Consider the following 26,418-nt stretch of genomic DNA (forward strand, 5'->3'; position numbering starts at 1 on the left):
TAAGTATTTTAATATTTTAGTATTCCAGTATTAATAATGTTAAAACTTTTCCATTGGCAAATTACAAGCGTTTGCTATGTCTCTGAAAGTATATTCAGTATACTCAATATACTAACACTTAGCAAAACCTTATATCTACAGAAACCAGCGTTTAAATCATATATTTAGGTACCATAATAAGAAACTTTTATAGTATTTTAGTATTTTACTATTACAGTATTTTATTTAATTTTAGTATCTTAGCATTTCCACTTTGAAATTACAAGCGTTTGCAATGTCTCTTTACGTATATTCACTATACTCAATAAAATATTTATTTAGGTACCATAGTAAGCTACTTTTATAGTATTTTAGTATTTTACTATTACAGTATTTTATTCAATTTTAGTATCTTAGCATTTCCACTTTGAAATTACAAGCGTTTGCAACGTCTCCGCTGATTGAACGAGGAACACTCATGTTTTCGACCCAAGTGAAGAGAATTACGATGTCGTCGATGATCTTTTGCATAGTCGGGCAGCTGAAGAGTGTATAGATCATTGTTACGCTCGACAAAGCCATGCATCCAGGCAGCTGTCAAGGTGTTGTCCACAGGCAGTCGCACCTGCAGATATGTGCTATCTGTCATTTCAGCCACATATTCGACAACCTCATCCATGCTCATTGGTCGTCGAAACTCCATGAAGGCCTCCAGTATCAAGTCCCCATAGAGATATCGCGACATATCGAAATACACTTTACTAAATTTTGAGAGACTGTCTTAATACCATTATTTTTTTGTGTTGATTTTGCTGAGCTCTAAAGTTAACTGCCTAAGGCTACTTTGTTTAAAAAATCAGCAAATTTAATGACAAAATCTTCAAGATAACTAAAGATAAAACATTAATTTCTATGACCCAAAACTAAAAACTTCAACTCAAATCCAAATTTCGCATTAAAATCTATAAAATATAATCAAAATCTATGCATTTTTGTAGAATATAAATTAAGTATAGTTAAGAACAAATTGGTATACCAAGTTTCATGAAATTGGCTGAACTAAGCACCGAGTTCGCATAGACAGTTTTTTAATAGCAATCATAGAATAGTGATCACTATATCGATCATATTACTACTGCATTTACGGGATAGATTTCTGTTATGTTATTTATAGTTAACATATAGTTATATTTGTTATATAGTTATATATATTTATATAATATTGTCGTACTATATAATCTATATTATTTTAAAAGTTTGCAAATATTTCTATTTGCATATTTTATAGTAGACTAAGTTAACATAGTTCATTACTGAATAGCTTCAGAGAATGTCTGTTTCATAATATTATAATAATTCTGGTACATTTAATATACTGTTCTTTATTAATACTCAAAAATATATTATACCATATTATACTAATTCTAATATATAATATATATATAATTCTATATATATATAATACTGTCTTTTAACACTCCGCAAAATGATTGTCTACCATAATATTATACCAACTCCAGTATAATTAATATACCGCCTCTTAATAATTCCCAACATGATTTTATACCATTATATTATACTTATTTAGGTATATTTTTATACCATATTATTTTATACCATATTATACCAATTCTAGTACATTTAATACTGTTTTTTAACACTCTACAATATGACGTTATACCATAATATTACACAAATTCTTTTATAGTTGATATACTGCCCGTAAACAATCCATAACATGATTTTATACCTTTATATTATACTAATTTAGGTATATTTAATATACTGTCCCATAATAACCCACAAAACGATTTTATTAAATTTATTAACCATCCCAAATAATAGAGAATGGTTAAATAATATAATATACTGTCTTTGGTATATTTAATATTATATAATATCCCCATGATTTTAATAAATTTATAAAACATTTTAAATAATAGAATATTTTAATAATGTTTTATGTATGTATGTACTACTCGTTTTTACATATCTTCAAACTTATTATTCTATTTAATTTAAACTTTACTATTATTAAATATGCTCAATACTGACAGATAGTATATGTAAAGTAAAAATTAAATGAAAAAGAATGGCAAATTTAATAATAGTTAAGACTATATTATTATATCTTTAAGAAACATTTCGAAATTTGACTTACAGAAAGAAACTAAACAAAATTTAAAGCGAACATTTAAATTTCAATAAAGACAACTATTATTTCACAGTTAAACTTTTAATCATTGTTATATAGTTTAGTAAGTTTTTCACCAGCTTTAATGTTTTGACAGTTGTTGCTTAAAGTGCGCGTTCAGTTGCTCAATATTAAATTGGTTTTGTGAAATGCGCAGGTTATCCATCTTGGGGAATTTCTTTGGAGAGATATGCATACATTTAGTTTACCTGCTGTTGTGTTGTGTTTCGCAATTCGCTCGTTAGTTTGCAGCGGGGGGAAATCCCGCTCCCTCTCCCTCCCCTTCCAACTCCAGATTTATCAGCAACAAAGAGGAGCGGGGAAGGGAAGGAAGAGAGCGAGGACTCTGGTGGCCAACGAACCCCGTGGAAACTCTAATGTTTATGCTCATGGTTATGCGTTTCTTGTTTCTTTGGGGAGAAACACACATACACACAGAGTCAGCCCCTCGACGCTAGATGGCGCTGGACGATTATTTCGTTAACATTTACACCAAATGCAGTTAAATTGGAGGCCAACGCCATTTGGGCCATTTTTCGTTGCTATTGTTGTTGTTGTTGCCCATTGGCCTATTTACTCCACAACGTTGTTGTTCTTCTCCTTCTCATTCTCCTTCTCCGTTTATTCTACGCTGTGATTGCCGTTTGCAAAAAGCGACTTTAAGATTTGTCATTTGCGATAAGAGAATGTTGAAAAGTTGAAATTTTAAAGACACTCTCCATTGTACCCTGTAACTGCATTAAAGTGTGGGGTATGCCTTGGGATTGCACACTTTACTTTGCTTTAAACTTTGAAGCAAAAATATTTATTTATTATAAGACTTAGATTATACATTAATTTATAACCAAGCGTAATTTTACTAGCACTGGCTGGGTAACAAAAATATATATAGAATATGTATGCTAATGAATACCCTACCAAAACCTACAGGGTATACAATACAAAACTGGCAAGTGAAACGCTTTTACTTGTTTCAGACGGTAGACTACACTTGAACTTTATGTAATTGAAAATTTGCTTAGCCATCTACTATTAATTGGCTTTGACACACAGATAGAGAGAGAGAGAGAGAGAGAGAGAGCGACAGAGGGAGCAAAAGAGAGAGAGAGCAAGTTGCATAAATGCTAAACTGTTTTGAAAATCCCTTTTAATATGCTAAAGAGCGAACACAGAGCATGCAAAAATATCAACAATATTATAATTTATATTGAAAAAGAATAATTAAAGTTCTTGGCAACAACTTGGGTACAAAAGTTCCTCGTCTTCTCCTCTCCTCTGCTTTCCTTCACTACTCCTTGTCTCTCCCGTCTAACCAACACAAAATTTAGTTAGAGTGCCTTAAAAGTGCTTTCTTTGATATCGCCCTGGCTTTTGCATTCAGTTTGCCAAACAAATTTTAAAGCAAGTTTTTTGCAGTTTACGCAAAATATAATTTGAGCTTGCTTGCCTTTAAGCATTCAATTGCTGCAACAGAAAGTTTATGTCAGTTATTTAATTGAAATTTTTGTTTAAAGAAAGTAAAGTATTCAAATTGAAATTGTAGTTTAGAATAGGAGATAGCTTGCTTCACAAATACAGCACAAATATAATTCATTAGTCAGTAGAATTTAGCGACATTCTTTATTGGTACTAAACTTTTACAAACGGACTGCATACTTTTATTACTGACACAAACTGGGACAAGAACTTTATCATAAAGAAATAAATATTGAATATTGTTATTCTAAGCATTTCTATAGCACTGAACACTGCAGTCTCTTAAATAACTCAACAACCTTCTGGTACTACCGTTTCATAGAGGTATTAAGATACTTTAGCATAACAAAGTGTCATCTGGCACACAAAAAGGGCAAATAACTCTTTTTATAGAAGTAATCAATAATTCCCAATGTCTTTTAACCTTCTATGTAACCTTCTGGTACCTTCCGGTACTACCGTTTCATTGAGGTAGCAGTAATGTCACCTAGGTAACTTACTGCTAATATCGGAAAGTAGGTAGCTAAAGCTACACACCCACTTAAGTTTAAAGTGTCTGGCATTATTCAACAGCCTTTCGGTACTAGCATTGGTAGAGGTACCAGCTTAATTATTAAGGTACTTTGCTACAAAAATGTGTCATCTCGCATAGAAAATAAGCAAAAAATAATTATTTTCAATGAAGTACTCAAGAAGTTTTCGTGTTTATCAACAATGTGCAACCTTCTGGCACTTTCATTACAAAAAAGAATGTTTGAAAGCTAGTACAGTTAAGAAGGCAGCCTAACTTACTACAGCTTAAAGTATTTACAGAGCACTGAGCATTTTAGTCTCTCAAAGTAACTCAACAACCTTCTGGTAATATTTTTTTATATAGGTACCAGCTTTGTTATTTGTGTGCATTACCACAACAAGGTGTCATCTTGCGTAGACAATAAGCAAATAACTCTCTTCAAAGAAGTAATCAAAAAGTTTCAGTCCCTAATAGCAATATACAACCTTCAGGTACTACCAAAATAAAGGCAAATACTAGAATGCTAGTACCGTCAAGAAGGTCGCATAAATTCCACATTAAAGCATTGTCTCTAGGAATATACAACCTTTAGGTACTACCAAAATAAAGGCAATTACTAGAATGCTAGTACCGTCAAGAAGGTCGCATAAATTCCACATTAAAGCATTGTCTCTAGTTGTGAAATAGTTGATGCGTTGTCAAGACTTTAATAGCTTAGTGGCTAATTCCGTTCAGAGCCTCTTCGGTACAGCCACAAGTTCAATCAATGAGGCATTCCTCTATTGAATATTTGAGAAATGGCTGTGGCAACAAAATAGCAGCTAAGAATAACTAACCAACCCTCCAATATTTGAGGTATTTTACCACAACAAGTTGTCATCTTGCATAGACATTGGGCAAACCACTCTCTTGAAAGAAGTAATCAAGAAGTTTCAGTCCCTAATAGCAATATACAACCTTCAGGTACTACCAAAATAAAGGCAAATACTAGAATGCTAGTTCCGTCAAGAAGGTCGCATAAATTGCTCATTAAAGCATTGTCTCTAGTAGTGAAATAGTTTATACTATGCTAATTCCGTTCAGAGCCTCTTCGGTAGAGCCACCGCAAGCTGGCTTCACAGGCTCAGTCGATGAGACATTCCTCGACTGAATATTTGCGAAATGGCTGTCGCAACAAAATGGCTAAAATGTGTCAAATTGCTCAACAATTTGCATGAGCTCTAATGAATTTGAGCCCAAAAATCGATTGGGACATGCCCCCAGTGACCCCTCGACCCCCTCTCTTGGACACCCTCTAAGGGGAAGCAAAATGGTCCCCTTAACACGCTCTGCGTCCCTGATAAATGGTTTGGGCTTTGACTTTGACTAATGGAATTCCATTGGCGTGCAGGATGTGCAATAAAATAATTGCTTGCGTTGCACTAATTTAAGTGAGAATCAACTCTTCTTCTTCTTGCCACGCCCCCCCTTGTGTGTGTGTGCCTGCCTTTTGAGTGTGTCAATTTAAAATATTTGAGATATTTCGAGGCGATTTGCCAAGCATTAATCGTAATTCAATAAAGCACTCTGCAGATTTAAAGATAATGGGGTATGCTGGACTTCTAATAAAACATTTTAAAGATATATTTCTCCTAGTTGCTAAATGTAAAATATAACATTTTAAAACTTTATTACTAATAATATTTATGATTTCTCTTCTTACATCAAAATCATTTTTTAAATTGCTAAATATGAAATTTAAAATTTTACAATTTTCGTATTAAAACTTATTTAATTTATAATTATTTTTTAATTTCAGTTCATTGTTGCTGCCATAATTCATGTGAGTAAACATTAAATTGCAATTTACTATTCACAAGGAATTTTGCGTGTATTTATGTAATTTGATTTCACTATTATTATCTAATTGGCGCTTGATTAGAGCCTGTTTCATGTTCATTGAATCGATTTAAACCTTTATATTTTCTACTTTAGTGTCAATTTTGTTATGCTTCGTCCTTTAGGCTTTCGTTGATTGTTTCATGTCACATGTTTGTCTTGGTTCTCGCATTTGTGGTTCATTCAGCACACATTGCCGAATTCCTCCCACAATTCGAATGCCAATTAAATCGATTGTTTGCTCAGTGTTGTTTAATCGAGGGGAAACAGGTAGCAAAGAATACACAAAAGAAAAGAAAGCATGTGAGAGGGAAATAAACTGGATTATGGCAAAAGGGTAACGATCAAGAACAACAACCTTCTAATTAATGCCTTTCTATCTTTGCTATACTCGGAGTACTCGGACTTAAGGTCAATTATTAAGAGGAACCGCAAAAATTCGGACAGTAAGGTACCCTAAAAATAGAAATGAAAGCAGTTCTAAATACCAAACACAACTCAGTAGTCTATTGAAACACAACAATAGCTGGCTTTTAAGTTTGTCGGAAGGAAATTTTACCTATTAAAGTTCCAACAAGGTTTGAAGTAAGCAGATAAATGCAGTCTAATATGAGAAGCATTTAATACTATTATTAGGAATCTTTAACTATCTTTCACTCTGACATACATGCTGTTAAATAAACGGACGGACGGACGGATGGAAAATGATTAGAAAAATATTAATCATATATTATAGAACTATCTTTATCAAATAGTGTCATAAAATTTGGCAACTTCAGCTATTGTAATTTCTACGATATAGACAAACAAACGAACGGACAGAAAGACAGACTGACGATGGGCAGTGAAAAATCTTTGCAACGAAAGCTTTCAATAAGGAAAAGAATGAATAAAAACAATGAATGCACCTTTGAATACAAACCACCTCAGAAATCTATCGAATCACAATAAAAACCGGCTTTTCAGTTGAGCCAGTTGCTTACTAAAGTTCAAACTTATGCTCAATTTTGACAAACTAAAGCAAAAATATTATAATTAAGTTTAACAACTAGTCTCAGAGATATAGGCTAACAAGGCAAAGGATAGACGGACGGATTATCCTATATTTATCATAAAATATTGCTACCAAGTTTGGCAACATTTATTTCAAATGTATTAATTATAAAACAAAAAATACTGTCATTAAGTTTAACAACTTTGGCTGTTGTAGTCTCTTAGCTATAGATTAACAAACGAATGGACAGACAGACTGACGGACATTTATTAAAAATATATTAATTATAAATTATAGATCGAACTCCATAAAATATTGTCAAGTTGGATAACTTTAAGTGATATAGTCTCTGAGGTATAGACTAACAAACGAATGGACAGACAGACAGACGGACAAATAGTTGCGAAAAAAAGCTTTTCCACTAAAGCTTTGCTTCGACTACAGTCAGTAATGAGTCTGTGTTTTGTGTGTTGCATTCTTTTAAGGGCAAAGTGAAAGCTTAATGATGCACTTGCTGCTGTCGTTGTTGTTGTCGTTGTTGTTCTCGTTGACGGATGCCAATGGCTTTGTAGCCGCGGGGCCAATGTCAAAGCATATTTGCCAATTGGCTGCGCTTTGTTGGACCACCCAACTATGCAACCATCCAATCTCCTAACCACATGGAAACTCTCTTCTATGCTGCTGAAGTGGAGGCGTCGTAATCGTTGCTAACGAAAACCAATTTTTTGGGCCTGCGAGAATCGCAATTAAAACAACATTTCACTGCCTGATTTCTTGGTTTTCCAAACTTTCTCTCCCTCCCTCTCTCTCTCTTTCCATCTCTCCCTCCCTCCCTATTTGAGATATTTTCTCTCTCATTGTTTCTAATTGCAAAAAACTCTTGTTGTTGTTGTTGTTGTCGGCGGCATTTGGAATTCTGGATTCTGATTCGGTTTTGTGGCCCCAACGAATGCAACATCGCTTTAGGAGTCGCTCAGTTAACCAATCCATCTGTCCATTCGTTCATTCATCAGTCCATCAGTCAGTCCTTCAGCTTTCGACTCCTAGTCCTGCGTGTCCTTTTGTTTTCCACTGCCAACGGCACAATGCGCTTCATTTTCGGGGCTCTTCACTTTTTTTGCGCTCCGCTTCTGGCCACAATGCAAACGTCAATTGAGCGCAATGTTGCCAACTGTTGGTCAATCTGCATCTCGCTTTCTCTTTTCTCTCCCTTTCTCCCCCTACACCCTTTTCCCTTTGGCAAACACACACACAAACAACAGCAAACACACAGTTGTTCAATGAGCTCTTTGATTTGCCGCATTTTGTTGCACTCCTTTTGGCGAATGCAAATTCAAATCCAAATCCAAATGCAAAATGCAATCGCATATTCTTTTTGTGTAAGCACAAAACATCAGCTTTAAAAGCTGCTGCTTAGGCAATTTTATTTTGAATTTACAAATTCGAAAAAGGGGGAAAAAATACATAAGTATGAAAGCTAAAGCTCGACTTTGAGATACTCCGAACCCTTATTGAATAAAGAAAAAATGTTTCGGAATTATTCTTAAAATATTTCAAATTAATAGACTGCAAAAGTACGAAAAACATACCGAAGTAAAAAACTAATGCTACCCATTTTAAATAAGATCAAAATGTTGTGGTATTATTCTAGAAATATACCAAATTAATATACCACAAAAATACTAAATATTTACCAAAGTAAGAAAGTTAACGCTACTTATTTTGATGCCAAGTTCATATACTAGAAAAATACTAAAAATATACCGAAGACAGCTAATGCTACACATTTTGTATAAAAACGAAAAAGTGCAGTATAAAATTCGAAATATACCAAAATAATATACCGCAAAAATACTAAATATATACCAAATGCTTTAAATGGTATATTAATATGTAATTGTCAGTCAAAGCAACTAGAATCCGTAGTAAGTTTGGGGTTTTTCCCATACAAAAGTATTTCATTAATAACTTCTATAAATTCGCATCACTGGAATCATAAATATTGTAGTTATTATTGCATGTACCGAAAATCGCAACTCTAGCATAAACATTACGCTTGTTATTTTTTAGAGAACTCTGCTCATTTGCATTTTCATTAGAGTTTCACAAAGAAAAATTTAATAGTCTAAAATTGTTTTCTTTATAGATTGATTGTACTATCTTATGCTAATGATTAAATTTTTTGTAATAAAATACTAACTTGAATGACTTCAGAGCATAATGATAGCAAATGTTTTCCCTTAGACATATTAATCATCGAAATGCTTCACAAATTTTTTAAAGAAAAGCAAACACAATAGATTTATTAGACCTTTAAAAAAAAATAATAATAAATGTATTATACACAGATACAAGAACATTACAGTACAAAATGTTTGCTTACATTTTAAATACATATTTAGGATAACAATAGAATTTAGCTTTGCTTAAATATTTACTTAATGCATTTATTAACTTGTGGCATTTGCTTACATACAAAAAATTGTTATATTTAAATTTGAATGCCTAATAATATTTCTCATTTTCATCACACAATGCGGGCTGTTCTCGAACTAAACAATAATAATAAAAAAAAATGATAATTTTTCTCTTAAATCTGCTATAATTATTGTAAGGTTTATCCACAGGATTCAACTGGGTTTTCTACCAATGCCTAAACAGTTTATCCATATCGAAGTTGCTCTCATTTCGTAAACCAAAGTTATTATTGACTTGACTGATAGATACACAAATTTATAATTTAGCTTCTCTTTCATGTGCTCCAATTATTGTAAGGTTTATCCACATGACTTAGCTGCGTTTCCAACCAGTGCTTAAAGGGTTTATCCATATCTTAGCTTCTTTCTTTCCCGATATCTTCTACGCTTCTCCGTTTTTTAAAGGGTCCTCCTCTCGATCCTCAACTTATTAACCCAACTCAACAATACACTGAATATATAAATTTATCCTTATCCTGCTCCTTACTCCACTTATTGACTTAGCTGGGTTTCCAACCACTGCTTAAACGGTTTATCCAAAATTATCCAAACTGCGTTTTATCGCCTCCCTCGTCTCGCTTCGCCAGCCGCTTTGCGAAAGCGATTGTGTGAGCCGCTGCCAAACTGTTTGCTCGCCGCCAGCAGCGCCGAGGAGCCGGCAACTTCATCCTTCTCGGGCAGATGCGCCACATGGAGGATGTCCCATAGCAGCTTGCCACTCTCCTGCGACTGCAGCAGATCCGCGAGCTCCGCTTGGCTGCGCTTCAGCAGCTCTCGCAAGCTGCCGCCGCGTCGCAAAAGTCCGTGAACATTTCGCGTTTGAATGCCCGGCAGACGGAGGAGAAAATCATGAACTGCATTATTGAATTGCAATTGCTCTCCACCGGATCCGGTGGCCGCTTCCTCGCTGCCCAAGGCGGCAGCTGTCTGGGCATCGGGTTCGGCTTTGCCCAGCTTGAGTTCCTCGAAGAGCTGAGCGGTGGCATAGGGCGATGGCGACCAAATGAGACGCAACCGAGGAAAGTGCAACGTGAGCAGTTGCAACTTTTGCATAATGTCCGCATTCGTTGCCGTCGTCTGTTGGGATAACATGAATTTCCCTTGGAGGTGAAACGGACGATTCTGATCGAATTCAATCAACAGAATCGGTTTCGCATAGTATCGCTGCATCTGCACGCATTGATTGTACAATCGACCCGAGTTCAACGAGCCAATCAAATCCGATATCGATTTGCGTTCGACGCACACATCGGGCGTCAGAATGTAATCGCCAATCGTGATGGTCACTGGGACCACTTCTAGTCCACGTTTGTGTATCAAACACGGCAAATCGGACCGAAATTCTCGCATATCCACAATCACTTTGGGCGTCACAGCGGCGACGGCCAAAGCTGCTCCAGTGGCAGCTCCACGTCGGGTTTGTGCATTCGAGGAACTCGCCGCGTCCTCTTCGTGCTCGTAGCTCTTGTACAGCACAAAGGCCTCATCGGATTTGCCATCCTGGTACTCGGGTATCACCATTTTCTGCAAGTGAAATGCAAAGTCAAAGTCTAAAACTGCAGTTCAAGTTTCGTATGGCACTTGGCAAGATTGTGCGCAAATTTGAATGTTTTAGCTCTACAAGGCTGCGAGATTTTGTTGTTCAAACGAACGGACAGACGGGCAGTAGGATAATATATCAAAGTATCATTATAATGATATGTTACTTTATTCATGTGTATGACTAAATGTAATTCCAGTAACATTAATAGCACTTCCTCGTCTATTGGCTGAAATCACTTGAACTTGAATAATTGGCCTTTCTTGAGAGCAGAGTTATCTTGAAAAACTATGAGATACAGCAAAATTGGTGGCAGTACTGATATTAGTAAATGAGATAGAACTGATTAAACAAGCGGACAGACAGACACACTGAATAAAGCCTTAGGCTCTAACTAGACTAATACACTTTTCTGTTTGTCAAGACAATGCAAGTGAAGCTATCCTAAGAATCTATAGAATATAGCAAATTTGAAGACAATAGCACTCTTTTTAGCTAAGATATACGTGTTTAAACAGGCGGTTAGACAAACGGACATCAAATGTGTTATAAATTGAAACCTTTAACTTAATTCTAAATGATAACAAAATATGGACTACAGTTTGAAAATATGCTGCCTTTAACACTCTTAGTGACTGAGATATAGGTGTTTAAACAGGCGGACAGACAGACTGACGGACAGTAAATATGCTGAAAACGTGACAAAATTCAATCAAATAATGTAGTTAACCTAAACATTTATAGAATACAGAAAATTCAGTGACAATAACACTCTTAGTGACTGAGATATACGTGCTTAAACAGGCGGACAGACAGACAGACTGTAAAATGTAAAATGTCAGACTCACGCTCTTTGTGTCGATGATCAGCTCAAAGGCGGACTTCTCGCGCCTCAAGCTGGTCAAGTACGATTGCTCCTCGACGGTGCGAGCGTGAATGAGAAAATAGATCTTCATGCGATCGGCGGGCAGATGACGACGACGCGCCTCGAAGACCTCCAGCTGGCGAATCGCCGTCACATTCGTGTTGTACATGATGACATAGTGTGGCTGCATCTGTTCGAGCATGTGTTCCAGGGCCATGGCGCCCTCGCGTTCCGTCTTGAAGGTTTGCAGGCAAATGCAAGGCTGACGATGTGCGGCCAAAGCAGCCGAAACATCGAATTGCTCCAGCTCGGGTATAATCTCAAAGATCGAGGCATTCGGATCGACATCCGCTGCAGCGGCACTTGGCAATGCTTGGGTCATGGTCAGCATGTAGCTCTCCTCGAACAAATGTTGCGCCTCGGCATCGTCGTTGCTCAGCAGCAGCTGCGTCAGCTCATCGAGTTGCGTTGATGTGTCCTCCAATTTGGATTCATCTGTCGCCTGCTTTGCCTCCGTCTTAATCTTCGTCTTCGTCTTTGTCTGCGTCTCTGTTTCGGCCATCGCTGCGCTTTGACTGTCGCGTGTAAATTGCTCGCTCACCTTGCCCACCTGCACCTCGTGACGCAGCGCCTGCTGCAGCAGAAAGCGTGCTCCGCCTTGGGTCAGATACTGCTTCAGCTGGTAGCAGGTGCGCGCATCCTGACACAGGATCAACACCTTGGGCGGCTCCAGGTGATCGGCGCCGCGTCGTCGTCGCATGTCTTCAGGGATCTCAGTGGTCAGCAGCTCGGTCAGTGGCTGCCACTTGGGACAGGGTTCGGGCTCGAATTCTGCAATTCAAAAAGTAAGAAAGTTACATTGTGGTATTATGCTTAAAATATACTGAATTAATATACTGCAAAAATACTAAAATATAGCGAAAAAAGCTAATGCTACTAATTGTGATTAAGAGCAAAGCATTGCGGTATTATACTCAAAATATACCACATTAATATACCGCAAAAATACCAAAACATACCGAAGAAAGTTAATGCTGCTCATTGTGAATAAGAGCAAAGCATGACGGTATTATACTGAAAATATACCAAATTAATATACCGCAAAAATTCTGAAATATACCAAAGCACAAAAGTTAATGATACCCATTTTTAATAGGAGATGCATAGGAAATAAATGCGCTATTGTTCTTCAAATATTAATATACCACAAACATACTAAAATATACTGAAGGCTATATTTGGTATATTGATAAAGTACCTCAGTACTGCAAAAATACTAAAATGTACCGAAGGCTATATTTGGTATATTGGTATATTACTTTATTTCCTTGTGCCTCTAACATATACCAAAGGTAATATTTGGTACATTTAAAATATACCATAGAGTACAAAATATACCACATTGTATGTCAAAGCCCGTATTCCTTGGATGCACAAAGTCTTAATACGCTTCTATGATTAATTTTAAGCAAAGTAAATGAACCATCAGACAATCTAAAACTAAATTAAAGCTGATGATGGCTTTGCTTTCTATGCAGACTGAAGATCTGCTGTCATTCTATCAGCTATCATCTATCAGCTTCCACTCACCGTTCTGTCCATTGTAGACGCGTTGCTTGGAGAGCATGAAGATCTGCTCAGCGGCATCGAGCAGCGTCCAGCCCGAGTTGCTGATGGCGTACTCGGTGCCGCGATATCGTTTGATCAGCGCATAAGCGCTGACAGCATCATGATACATGGTGGAACTACAAGAAGTAAATGCAAGATTTAAATAAAGATTTATAACAAATATAATCAAACATCGCCTCACATCATCAGACTGCGGAGTATCTTCAGATCAGCGACAATGAGTTTCGTTTGCGAGTTGAGCTGATGCCAAATGCAATCGAGTTGCGCCTGCAAAATCTTGTGGAACTTCTTCGTCACACAATTCTCCACGGTGATGGCCTCCATGTCAACGGTGCGATTAATGCGCTTGATTTCGCGCACCAGAAAGTTCATAATATCCAAAATGTGCGTCTGTATCGAGCTAATTCTTGTGGTCAACGGCACATGGAGCTCGATCGTTTGTGTTTGCCACGGATGCAGTGCTGCACGGACGGTGGCATGAAACCGGGGCCAAATGTACAATTGTTTGACGAACAAATTGCGCATGGTGCGCTCGATGTGCGCATAGCCAATGGTAAAGGATTCGGGACTGCTCGAGAACGCTTTGATGAAGCCCGTCTTATTGCGCTGGCGATACAAACGCAAGGCGAACGCCTCTTGGCAGCTCTCGATGATGTTGTGGGCACGCAGCACAATGATGCCAGTGATCAGCTCAATGGGTATGCGTTGCTTCAGCAGATCCACGACGAGGATGCGTGTGCTAATGAATTGAATGCCGCCTTCGAGATAAACGCGTTCGCTACAATACGAAAAAACAAAACTTGCTCGATTAAACTGTTTTATGGAACACGCACACGCAATGAGTTCTACCGCTCTGTGGCTGTGTTGGCCACCTCGTGCACATATTTGGCCTCCAGCTGTGACTTGTAGTACTGCTCCTCGCAGTCGGAACTGTTCACCACCAGCAGCAAATTGCCCGCATCGCTGTACACCTTCAAAATGTTGATTAGCACACGCTCATAGCTCAGTCCCCTGCAAAAGACGTTAATTGTTGTTGCACTCGCCTATAACCACACTACTCACTTGGCACACACTAAGAGTCCATCCTGGTGTATCAAGTCCAGAAACATTTGCTTCTCGTACTCCAGCAGCACGACATCTTTGCGCAGCAAATATTCTTCGGCTGTCACCAGATTGGCCAAATCCTCATCGGTTAGCGTCTCATTGTTTGACTCGGGCAATGCTGTAGCTTCTGTGGCCTCTGTTTTTTCCACTTCGCCAGCTGCTTTTTCCTCTTCATTATCGGACATGGCGCATAACAATTTCACAACGTAAACAAATAAAACGCCGGTAAATTCAACAACGATATTCTAACTGCCATCAGCTGTTTGGCTGCAGTGCCACAATAATCGATTACAAGTAGCCCACACACGACATAAAGTAAGAATATACCAAAATATACCAACAGCAAACCGCGTACTATTCATTGAAAAAAAACGTCATCAGCTGTTTGGCTGCAGTGCCAGAGTAATCGATTACAAGTAGCCCACACACGACACAACTTAGGAATATACCAAAATATACTAATGGCAAACAGCTGTTTGAAAGAAACAATTTTTTCGTATTGAAAATAACAAAATTACTTTTATTTGTAGTGCTTTAAATAAATTGTTAAAATTTTTAAGTGCTTTTATTTATTATTTATATATAATTATTAGACTAGTATATTTGTCAAATAATATTTTTGCTTGTGAAATAGTTGAGCGATTTGCTATCGATATATCGATAACGCTGACAGCTCAATCGTATTTTGAAGCAGGCGGCTAGTCAATCAAGCACGTGCTGCCGGTTCCAAAACAAATAAAATAAATTTTTATTCTTATTTTGTGGTAAGACAAACTAGCTAGTTTAGTAAAACGAAGTAAACTTTTTTTTAAATAGCTTTTATTAATACAGGCAGCGCATATAATGGCTGAGATATCAGCATACCAGGTCTATAAGGCCAAGAAACCTTCATCAGCCAAGAAGCAGCAGCAAAAGAATGCAGCACTGTCGCCAAAAAATGCACCAAAGCACTCCGCAAAGCATAATGGTAAAATCAAGGATAACGGTGTCAAACAAAATGGAGTCGCCAAAAGCCCACAAGCAGTGCAGAAAATGGCGGTGGCCAGTCCCAAAAAAGTGCTGAAGCCAAACGGATCAGCGAAAAGAGCAGCAAATTCAAATTTGAATGAATCGCAACGAAAGAAAAAGCAAATGTCCAGCTACAGTGATGAGTCGGATGACAACGCTTCTGATGATTATAGCGGCGGTGGATATGATGACGAAGGCAGCGAGGGTGATAGCAGTGATTGTGGCGACAGTGAGATCAGTGATGTCGATAGCAACGACTGTGGCGGCAGTGACTGTGCCGATAGCTGCGCCAATTGCGACGGTTGTGGAGATGAGATATCGATGACGGGAGATTCGGATGAAGAGGACTTCGATGATGGGAACTCTGATGATGGGGACTCTGATGGTGGAGACTTTGAAGATGGCGCCTCCGATGAAGGAGACTTTGATGATGGCGCCTCCGATGAAGGAGACTTTGATGATGGAGCCTCCGATGATGGCGAGGAATACGAGGAAATGCACGACGAGGATCAATTCAGCGAGGAGTACACAATCAACGATGGCGACGACGACGACGACGAAGTCGAGTCACCAGTTGTTGCACCGCCAAAAGCCGGACGTCGCTCCCAGGATGCCAACAACAATGTGGAGAAACCCGCGCTGACTTCGTTCGAGAAGCTGGCAATGTCGGCGCTGAAAGCTGTGGTCAAGTCGTGTCCATTGCCGGGCACAAGCACAGTGAAATCATGTCCATTGCCCAAAAAAACCGAGGGCGCCAAGTCGTGTCCCTTGCCCCCGAAAGCTAAGTCCGAGGTGAAGAAGGAAACAAAGCAACAGACGAAGAAGGATGCAAAGGAACAGACGAAGAAGGAAACAAAGGCACAGGCGAAGAAGGAAACAAAGGAACAGGCTAAGAAGGAAACCAAGCAGGAGCCGAAGAAGAGCACAAAACAGGAAGCGAAACAACCTCCGGCCACCAAAACCAAGGAGACGCTCCTCGGACGTCGCCAGCACGAAGAGGGAGAAGCCACCAAAGCAGCTGAAACTGGAAACTCGCAACCCAAGCAGCGTCGCGTTGTACACCTGGATAAACCCGCCTGTGAAGAGGTGCATTTGCAGGACAGCGTGGAGGAAGGCAAACGTGCGCTCAGCTGGCTGATGAATCCCATCGATCCGCAGACGTTCTTCCAAAGGTATTGGGAACAGAATGCCTGTCAGGTGGTGCGACGCAAAGCCAACTATTTCTCGCATTTGATGTCCTTTCCCATGATCGAGGAGATGCTGCTGAAGAATCATCTGGAGTTCACCACAAACATCGATATCACCAGCTATGAGAATGGCAAACGCGAGACCCACAATCCCGATGGACGCGCCATGCCGCCCACCGTTTGGGGCTATTACTCAAACGGTTGTAGTGTCCGCATTTTGAATCCCAGCACTTATCTGGTGAAGTTGCGTGCGCTGTGCACCCGACTCCAGGAGTTCTTCCATTGTCTGGTCGGTGCGAATGCGTATTTGACGCCACCGAACAGTCAGGGATTTGCACCGCATTACGATGACATCGAAGCGTTCGTCCTGCAGGTGGAGGGACGCAAACGTTGGCGTCTCTACATGCCACCGTCTCCCAGTGATATCTTGGCACGCGTCTCCTCTGGAAATTACAGTCAAAAGGACTTGGGACCACCGACACTCGATGTGGTCCTCGAACCCGGTGACATTCTCTACTTCCCCCGGGGCACCGTTCATCAGGCTGTGACCGAGGAGCAACAGCACTCGCTGCACATCACGCTGAGTGTCTATCAGCAGCAATCGTATGCGAATCTGGTCGAGAAGTTGATGCCGTCTGTCATGGAGCGTGCCATACGTCAGCATTTGAATTTGCGTCGCGGTCTCCCGCTCGAGACGTGGCGGCATTTGGGACTTGCCGCTGGCGGTGAAAAGTCCGAGGAGCGTGACAAATTGCTCGGTGGCATCACGAAGCTGGTGCAAACTTATTTGCTGCCCAGTGCTGCACAAATTGATGCGGCTGTCGATCAGTTGGCCAAGCGATTTCAACACGAGGCTTTGCCGCCCATAGTCCAGGAGGAGGAAAAGGCACGAACCGTCTTTGGTTCGGTCAGCGAGACTGATAAACAAGGCAATTGTCTGCCCGATTACAATCTAACTGGGAGCACCGAAGTGCGTCTGTTGCGTGCCAACATTTTGCGTCTGATTGCCGAGGGATCGGCCATCCGTATCTATTACTATCTGGATAATGCGCTCGAGTATTGCAAATTCGATGCCAACTATATGGAAATCCAGCCCGAGGAGGCACCGGCTGTGGAGGCTCTGATCAAGGCGTATCCGAAGTATACGTCGGTCAAGAAGCTGCCGCTGCGCAGTCAGGATCGTCGCATTGAGGTGGCCACCGCACTCTGGGAGCGTGGACTGCTCATGACCAAGAAGCCCTTCAAGTAAAAACCGTCAAAGAATAGGACTAGAAAAAAGCAACACAAAAAACACTAGAAGTGACCATGGGAAGTAAGGAAATAGGTGTACAGGAAAACTCCAGAAAAAGGAAGGGAAAGATTCACCTGTTAGAGATGCAAACGCAATGAAACCGGTAGAAATAAAACAGGAAAAGAGTGAAGAAAAGGAAAGAAACAACAGAATCGAACGTAACGAAACAGATAGCAATACAACATGAAGAGTACAGAAAAGGGAAGGGAAAGATTCACAAGTCAGAGAATAGAACAGGAAAAGACTGCAGAAAAGGAAAGGGAAAGATTCACCAGTCCCAAACACAAAGCAGTAATTCGGCACAGTATAGAAGTAACAAAAAGAAGAGGCGACTAAAGTTCTTTTCTTTCTCTTTTAACATTAAAAGAGCAAGTAAGAGAGCGCAAAAGAAGAGCACACAAAAATAAGAAATACACCAAACACGAAGAGAAGATGGTATTATAAGAAGGGGGCAACAATGTTCTTAGTTACACATTACATTATATTAAATTGATCTTTGTTATATATATATTTGTACACAATAATTTTCTGTTATATTTAAAACTGATGCGTGCGTCAGTCGTTGTAACAAATGTCCAATTTTTTTTAAAACAGAAAATAAAGAAAATAGTATAGATCATCGTATTGTTTTACAGCTCTAATACTTCATTCTACTTGGGCAGGGAATTTAAATGTAAAGCGAAACTTTTTAAAACATTTTCAAATTAAGTTTTTGAAAACATTTTCAAATTAAACTTTTGAAAACATTTTCAAATGAAACTTCAAGAGAATATATAAAACTCGGTAATAGCTTAATAACAGCTTTTGTTTTTTTAATTTCTAAATTTGATCTATCAAATCTTCTGTCATGTTTTCTCTCTAGGAACAACTCTTATTTCCTATGTACAAATCTACTTAGAAGGAAATACATCATGAACTCGAAGTTATCATATAATACAAAACTAATTTGTGGTTCTTACCGAAAAGATTAGCTACAGTTCTGATATCTTAAGTCTTCTGTGTAGATCACAGTGAATTTTCCCAAAGCATCTACCACAAAAGAAAAACAATTCCAGCTTTTCCGATTAGACACGTTTTTTAAACAAGTATTAAAAATTCCATAGAGAATTGTTGCTTTTCCGATTATACGCTTTCTTAAATCCTTCGAAAGGGAAGTAATAGTATAACAAATTTTCTATTACAGAGAATTGTTGCTTTTCCGATTAGTATTACAAATTCCATATAATAAAAATTATAGAGAATTCTTTTCCGCTTCGACTCGTTTTTTTAAATGACTTGCGGAAGTATTACAAATTCCTTATTATAGATAACACACATACATGTATTTAACTTAAGCTACAATTTATTTAAAAAGGAAAAGTTAACAGAGGAAAATGCTTTCTTTCAGTTGCCATACAAAGTGGAAGCGATGTTTTCCTCAACTTTTAAGCGCTGCGAATTCGCTTGCGTTCGCGATATAAACTCTCCTTCTGAACTGCAAAGTAAAATAAGGGAAAATAAGAACTTACTTTAATTTATATGAAATGCATTAACTTACTGTACGGATCGAATTTAATTAATTCGATCTTGTCGGCGAGACGATCGCGAAACGTGTTGAATTGATGGCCACTGACCACGCTCTCCATCAACACCATAATGCGTCTGGAAGGAAATTGTATTGATTGGGTTTGCAAATGATTAATTAAATTGTATGCACTTTTCTTACTTGCTCTTGACCTTCTTGAACAACACTTCGGTGAGACGCATATTGTTAGTTAATTGTTGTAAATTTATTATTGACAGCGAAAAAACTGTTGTGCAAGCTGTGCGGCAACTTAAAATGTGCTAAATATGGCCGCAATCAGCTGACGGTGCCGCAGTGTGGCCATCATCGTTATCATCGATAACACCAGCAGCAGTAGCAGTAGCAGCAGCTGATGTGTTATCGATAGCAGCGCCAGGTGTTTGAAGAAATCGCGCGCCAAATTTACAAGTGAAATCACAGTGTTTTAATTTGTTTTATGTATTTTATGTTTTGCGCCTTGTGACTGCATTTGTTATCTATTGTGTAAACTTAAGCTTACGCGCAAATCTGGCTTAACCTTGTGCGTGACTCTGGGTAAGTCAAGAGTGCTTGCGTGTCCCTGAAGCCAGTGCAAAGAATGCAACAACAACGACAACAACGAACATAGAAAACTTAATCCACTTAGAAGCAAATTAGCGTACAATTTAAAGTGAAAGCAAAAAGCAAACAAACAAATACTTGACAATCGCTCTTGTTCTTGTTATTGTTGACCATGTCCTTGGCTGACGCTGACTAGACAAAGTCAAGTCGCTCAGCTAACAACATCAATAAGCAGTATGACTAGACTTCCGCTACCGACGCGGCGCGTAACCCTCCCCCTTCCCCATCCCTTGTCGTTGTGTCGCCCACTATTGGTGGTGGTGTGAGTGCTTTTGCTTTTCCGTTTCCGTTTTGTTGTTTTGTGTTGCCGTTGCCGCTGCCGTTGCGTTGTATGCTGGTCGTTAAATAGCTTAAGCTGATACAAATTAAATTAAATGAATACATAGCAAGTAAAATGCCACACAACAGGGCGCCTCACGCTCATTGTCAGGGTCAAAGGAGCACACGAGCACACTGTGCTGCGCTCACATAACCTCAAACAATGACGCCAATTGGCACAAAAGCTTAAACGTTTATAATCCTGCCTCTGACGATAAATTGACTTGCCTTATTCTCTTGCATACACACACACACACACACACACACACACAAGATAAGGTCAACAAGAGCAACAAGAGTGCGATTAACAATAATTTACCCAACTACTTATAGTATTTTTTTTTTTTTGGTACTATAGTATATTTATGAATTTGGTAGATCGCCTGCGTCGCTCGGCCAAAGGCGGCAAATTTTTAGCGTGGCTCTCACGTGCTTTCGCACGTTGTTCAATACTAGTGTCAAAAAGCACGTGCAGCATCTCACTCGCACCTGGGCGAAGCCCCTTGCGCTGCCTTGCTTTCGCTTTTGCCTTTCCTTGCTTTGCCTTGCCTTGAGTGCAGCCCAAGCTTTGGGCCAGCCAGCATTAGCTTTGGAAACCAAACAAAAACAAGACAAGCACACGCACTCACACACACACACACGCACACACGGACACATATACAGGGACATCTAAGATGGCTCAGCCACAATGCAGCGCATAAAAGTAGACTAACAAAAAATTACAATTGCTAAACGAAAAGTTTTAAATTATTTAATACAATTTAATAGTAATTATTAAATTATTTAACATATTTATTTATTTGAATAAATAATAACTAATTATTTAACATAGTAATATAAAATGCATATGTTGTTGCCTCTATTTGCATGAACGCGAGTGTCGACAGCGCTGCAAGCACAAGCACAACATATAAAATGTTCAGCTGCTGCTGCTTCTGCTGCTGCTGTTCTTGATGTAGTTGTTGTTGCTGTCATCGTCGCACTTGTAGAGCTTTTTTGCGCCGCTTGCGTATAGGGCTGAAGAAGCTGAAGCGAAAGCTTTGCAACGACAACGGCAACGGCAACGACAACGTCATCGTGTAAATAAAACGCAAGTTTCAGTTCACCAACGACACTCGTGCGAGGCGGATGCAGAGCGCGCAATACACACTCTCCTACTCGCTCGCTCTCTCTCTCTCTCTCTAACTCACTCAAACACTCTGCGTGGAGAAGTGCCATAAACAACAAAAGTAGAGACAGAGCAGCAGCAGCAGTAAGAAAAACCGTTGATGGTAGCCTTTTTCTGAATGTGAAGGCGTCCTACAACAACAACAACAACAACAGCTAGAACAACAACAACAGGCAGCAGTTTTGCGGGTTTGTTTCGCTGTCCTGCAGCAATTACAATAACAAATGCTTGTTCTTGTTCCTGCTAGGAAACAACAATCTTCTTAACGTTGTTCTTGTTTTTTTGCTGTGTTTCGCGTGGTGCGTGTAAATAAAAACATCAAGCAAACAATTTGTCGATTTCTGTTTTTTTTGCAAGTTTTTTCATGTGTTTACTGTACACACAGCTCGTAATAACAACAAATGGCGGCCGTGTAAATTAAAGTGCCCAAAACAAAAAAAAAAATTTAAAAAAAAATATATATATACAACAACAACCAAAATATAGAAAAGAAAATATAAACAACAACAGCAGCAGCGCAACAACAACGGCAACAACAACAACAAAATCACAGACAGAAATTACAATTTCAATTTGTAGCAGCGCAGCGCAGGAGCGACGCCAGCGTCGACGTCAACAGCGGTAAGCAAAAACCAAAAAACATTTGCATTGCATACAATTCCAGCTTACAGCTGTCTCTCTCTCTCTTTTTCTCTCGCTGTGCTTTATCTCTGAGGCTGCCGCTGTATTAGTGTTAAGGCTTGCCTTCTGTCTGTCTGTCTGCCTGTGTGTGTGTGTTTTTGTGTGAATGCGGCAATTCATGTTGTCTTTTTTTTTGCAGCGCGCTTTTAGGCGCGCCCTTGCAAAACGCTTCCCAAATGCAGGCGACAAAAAATCACGCTGCAAAAACAACTAATTAAAATGTCCACAACTGTCAGCAACAGCAGCAGCCATTATTTCCCCCCTCCCCTCCCCATATCATCTCTCAATTTGACGCCCACACAAATTGCAACCGCATTCGACTCTGTCTGTTTCTCTCTCTCTCTGTCTCTCACTCTTCGGCTTATTGAAATATCCTGGAATTTTGTGCTTATTAATTTGATGTGCACCACAGCTCAATCTGCAATTCCCAGAATAAGCAGCTCTATAATTTCAATTCCCCAGAATTGTTGTCCAATGTCCATTGTTCTAAATGTTTCGTTTCCTCGTTTCCAAGTTAACCAGAATCTTTGCTCAAAGGCTCTCATTGCGAAATTTCACTTAAAGTGCTGATTACGACTTTTCATTTTTCGCAATACAATAGTTAATTGGAAGAGTTCTGACTAATCTGCTTTGCGTTCAACTTAGTCACGTTAATTGATGACGTTCGCTTAATAAACAAAACAACAACAAACAATCTTAAATAAAACTCTGAAAAAAAAGTTGCTTATTGAGTGAAATTTACCATAAATCAGTTCTAAAACTTCTTCATCATCGCATTGAAGTTTGCGTCATTGCAATTAGTTATTCAACTCTATTAATATTTAATTTGTAATTGTTGTATTTAACCAAGATTTCAATACTATACGTATTATTATAGTAAGCAACTTTATGCCATTAACTTTAATGGTTTGATTGTAACTTCTATATGTTACAAATGTATGCAATAAATGTTGCTTTATGTTCTTCGGATTCATCTATTATAGGACTTCTTACAGATTCGATGTGGAATAGAAATTTCGAAAGAGCTTTTGCTGTAATAAAACTGAAAATTAATGATGGATTCAAATAATTATTTGCAAATTCAAAAAAGTGAAGTTGCTATAATTCTAAATTTCTGGATAACTTACAAATGATAACTTTTTTTAAATAGTCATTTTGAGGTTCATAAAAATAAGTTGCGATAATTTTAGTTCTTACATTTCTGAATATCTTACAAATGACATTTTTTTTATAAGTATTGTTTGCTAAAAATTAAAAATGGTTTGCAAAAAATCTCAAAATTTCAAATTGAAACATTTCTATATCATAAAAACCTTTTTAAGTGCATTAAAATATTACTGGGAAGCAATAATAAAATACTGCATAAAAATTACGATAAAGAAAAATTCATAAAAACACAACATTTGAAATATAAATAAAATGGGTAAAAAATAATGTGTACAACATACATTTCTGCTTTATTTACGATTAGTCACTTATGGTATTTACCAGTGTTTAGTGTGTTTGGTATTACTAAAAAAAAGGTTGGAAAAATCGCGTAATTTAGAATTGAAAAATTTCTATTTCATTCAAAAACGTTTCAAATTTATTAAAATATTGCTAGGATTACTTTACACAATTTTTCTGGTGTTATAAGTAGTACTATATGGTAAAAAAAAAAAACAAAAATAAAAAGCGAAAATACACAAAATTTTTAAATTTACATTTTTGTATTTCATAAAAAACGTTTAATATTCATAAAGTAAAACTGGAAAGAATAAATCAATTACTACGAAAAGGATAAATTAAAGAAAAACGCATAGTTTGAAATAAATTGTGGAAAAATGATGTAAATAAATATGTACAACATAAAACTCAAAATTAAAACTGCTAAATATCAAAGTCTTTAAATTCCTGGTTATTAGTCATAGGCAAATAATCAGGGTATTTCCTAGTTCAGCTTTGTTGTGTTTTGTCAAAGATAAAATTGTAGGAAATCCCAGAAAGCGCAAATCAAAATCAATGCAGAGAGAGAGAGAGAGAGAGCAAAGTGGAAAAGAACAGTTAGCGACTGGCAAAAGCTCAGTTAGATCAGCTGCATCCTCACGCAAGCTTAAGCCTAAGCCGAAGCTCAAGTCTAAGCATAAGCAGCGACGCCGACTGCGACAGTGACTTCGACTGAGACAGCGTTTGGTGCTGACTGCGGCAGGTGAAACACGTAAATAAACAAATGTGGCGGAAGGGAGGCTGAATGAGAGAAACACACACACACACACAAACACACAAGATACATAAGTAAATGAATAAATAATGTAAACAAAATATTAAATTAGAAGAAATTTACTTACGCGCACGCCGACGCAAACACAATAGCTTGCAAAGCAAAGCAGAGCAGAGCAGCGCAGCGAACGCGAACGCGAACGAGATGTGAGAAGAGAGCTAGGAGTGAGGGTTAGGGAGGAAGAGAGAGAGAGAGAGATACAGAGACGAAGGTGTGAGAAGGCTGTGCAAAGCTCATAAGTAAATTGTGCAAAGGCCATAAAATTAAAGCAAAAATGTACACGCACTCAACAAGCCAGAGGGTGGGTGAGTTGTATGGGGCGGGAAGGGGGGTGCGAATGAAGAATGGGAGATTCGCTTCATCGGCCAATGATGGGGAAGGGGGGTAGGGGACGACTTGCATGGCAAAGTTTGAGCAGCGCAGCGCAGACACTTTGTTGCCTTTCAGCGCCGTTTGCTAAACAACTGCAAAAAGCCGAACAAAACGGTGTATGTTCGTTGATCTCTATACACCCTGTAAATAATAAAACGGGGTATACCAGCTCTGCCACATGAAATTACAGTTATTAATTGTTTAAAATTATTCATATTGCCCATAGTAAGGTGCCTTTGATTTGTGAAATTCCGAGGGTATTTCTGCGTCACCCCGTTGCCGTAAAGAACATTACACATTTGTTTGTTTGCCTGGCTGCGTGCTGTGAAGATTGTGCAATAAAACTACAATAACAAACAATTGCCGCTGCTACAGCGCGCGGTCGCCGTACACTCATCGCACACACACACACACACACACACATGCTCACACTTCGATATCAACATGCATAGGTATGCATGCATGTATGTAAAAATGTGTACGACATATGTAGTTTGGCAGAAGAATAATTATCAAATTTGCACTCTCGCTCTCGTTTTCGTTTTCGCTCTCACTTCACTCTCACTCTCTCTCTTATTCTGTCCACTTGTGATCGGCACCCACGCAACGCTCTCAGTGCTTTGCTCGCACTCTCTCTCTCTCTATGTCTTATTACACGTTCTCTTGTGATGTGCGCTTGCTTTGATAAACGGTTATTATTGCAAGGCGTGCGTATCTCACATTCTTCTTGTTGTTGCTTTTGCTTGCTCTCTCTGTGTCGCTCGCTCGCTCGGTCAGTTGCTTGACAAAGCTTTTCCCATTAGCGCGCGCTCGCATTCGCACTCTCACATCGCAGTGATAGTCGCATTCGCGCATTTGTCTTCGCACCCAAAGCAAAGCAGCAGCAGCAGCAGCACCCCGATAAACACAACAACGTCACGGCGTCGACGGCAGGCAGGCAGCAACGTGTTTCGGTTCGGTGTTTCGATTGTTTGGCAGCGTCAATTCAAATACAACAATAAAATTTATATATATTAACAAAAAGGCGTAGCATTAATAATAATGTATATACAATATGTATTGGATTAGCTGATCTCGAAATGCGTTCGTTTTCATTATTGCTTTTTATTTGTTTCTTTTTTTATATATTATTTTTCAAGTGAGTGCGCGCATTCACGTGTGTTTGTGTGTGTGTGTGTGTGAGACATTAAATGCAACAAATTAGCGGGCATACATAGTGAGAACAACAAAAGCAGGTGTCCGTTGCCCACAGAAAGAAAGAGACTGGGAGAGAGAGAGAGCGCAGGTGAGTGCTTCTTCAGCGTCGTTCAGTACTACTC

At 38.7% G+C, this 26,418-nt stretch overlaps 5 protein-coding genes across 9 annotated transcripts in view; 2 read left to right on the forward strand and 3 right to left on the reverse strand.

The window, feature by feature from the left end:
* Positions 1 to 348: 348 nt before the first annotated feature.
* Positions 349 to 826, reverse strand: LOC132796251 (uncharacterized). The gene has a single exon (XM_060807348.1). It carries the CDS (start codon positions 722 to 724, stop codon positions 413 to 415), a length of 312 nt encoding a protein of 103 aa, XP_060663331.1. The 5' UTR covers positions 725 to 826; the 3' UTR covers positions 349 to 412.
* Positions 827 to 9,368: 8,542 nt separating this feature from the next.
* On the reverse strand, positions 9,369 to 15,060 carry LOC132796212 (DNA repair endonuclease XPF). The gene is made up of 6 exons (XM_060807296.1): positions 14,609 to 15,060; positions 14,396 to 14,557; positions 13,728 to 14,324; positions 13,508 to 13,662; positions 11,901 to 12,748; positions 9,369 to 11,036 (listed from the first exon to the last, which is right to left on the reverse strand). Exons 1-6 carry the CDS (start codon positions 14,833 to 14,835, stop codon positions 10,071 to 10,073), a joined length of 2,955 nt encoding a protein of 984 aa, XP_060663279.1. The 5' UTR covers positions 14,836 to 15,060; the 3' UTR covers positions 9,369 to 10,070.
* A 262-nt stretch (positions 15,061 to 15,322) lies between these two features.
* Positions 15,323 to 18,763, forward strand: LOC132797050 (bifunctional lysine-specific demethylase and histidyl-hydroxylase NO66). Its single transcript, XM_060808484.1, has 2 exons — positions 15,323 to 15,414; positions 15,482 to 18,763. Exon 2 carries the CDS (start codon positions 15,494 to 15,496, stop codon positions 18,092 to 18,094), a length of 2,601 nt encoding a protein of 866 aa, XP_060664467.1. The 5' UTR covers positions 15,323 to 15,414; positions 15,482 to 15,493; the 3' UTR covers positions 18,095 to 18,763.
* A 695-nt stretch (positions 18,764 to 19,458) lies between these two features.
* On the reverse strand, positions 19,459 to 19,973 carry LOC132797054 (large ribosomal subunit protein bL33m). Its single transcript, XM_060808487.1, has 3 exons — positions 19,842 to 19,973; positions 19,674 to 19,777; positions 19,459 to 19,610 (listed from the first exon to the last, which is right to left on the reverse strand). The coding sequence occupies exons 1-3, from the start codon at positions 19,880 to 19,882 to the stop codon at positions 19,561 to 19,563; spliced, it is 195 nt and encodes a 64-aa protein (XP_060664470.1). The 5' UTR covers positions 19,883 to 19,973; the 3' UTR covers positions 19,459 to 19,560.
* Positions 19,974 to 21,716: 1,743 nt separating this feature from the next.
* The window catches only part of LOC132797049 (1-phosphatidylinositol 4,5-bisphosphate phosphodiesterase), a 76,021-nt gene continuing 71,319 nt past the window's right edge, over positions 21,717 to 26,418 (forward strand). For 2 of the 5 annotated variants that reach the window (XM_060808480.1, XM_060808479.1), the window contains exon 1: positions 21,717 to 22,407. The gene's annotated coding sequence lies outside the window, so the exon portion shown is untranslated. Of the gene's footprint in view, positions 22,408 to 26,190; positions 26,385 to 26,418 lie in introns of those variants that run through there. The other 3 variants (XM_060808481.1, XM_060808482.1, XM_060808483.1) reach the window with 3 other exon arrangements.

Source organism: Drosophila nasuta, chromosome X (genome assembly GCF_023558535.2).
Source record: "Drosophila nasuta strain 15112-1781.00 chromosome X, ASM2355853v1, whole genome shotgun sequence".
In the NCBI taxonomy this organism is placed as follows: domain Eukaryota; kingdom Metazoa; phylum Arthropoda; class Insecta; order Diptera; family Drosophilidae; genus Drosophila; species Drosophila nasuta.

Coding starts and splice junctions, on each gene's coding strand:
- LOC132796251 (XM_060807348.1), bottom strand. CDS start 724: ATGTCGCGATATCTCTATGGGGACTTGATACTGGAGGCCTTCATGGAG.
- LOC132796212 (XM_060807296.1), bottom strand. CDS start 14,835: ATGTCCGATAATGAAGAGGAAAAAGCAGCTGGCGAAGTGGAAAAAACA. Junction 13,663..13,727: donor ATACTCCGCAGTCTGATGAT/GTGAGGCGATGT, acceptor TACTTCTTGTAG/TTCCACCATGTATCATGATG. Junction 12,749..13,507: donor CGTCTACAATGGACAGAACG/GTGAGTGGAAGC, acceptor TTTGAATTGCAG/AATTCGAGCCCGAACCCTGT.
- LOC132797050 (XM_060808484.1), top strand. CDS start 15,494: ATGGCTGAGATATCAGCATACCAGGTCTATAAGGCCAAGAAACCTTCA.
- LOC132797054 (XM_060808487.1), bottom strand. CDS start 19,882: ATGCGTCTCACCGAAGTGTTGTTCAAGAAGGTCAAGAGCAA. Junction 19,778..19,841: donor TTCAAGAAGGTCAAGAGCAA/GTAAGAAAAGTG, acceptor ATTTCCTTCCAG/ACGCATTATGGTGTTGATGG. Junction 19,611..19,673: donor AATTAAATTCGATCCGTACA/GTAAGTTAATGC, acceptor TTTACTTTGCAG/TTCAGAAGGAGAGTTTATAT.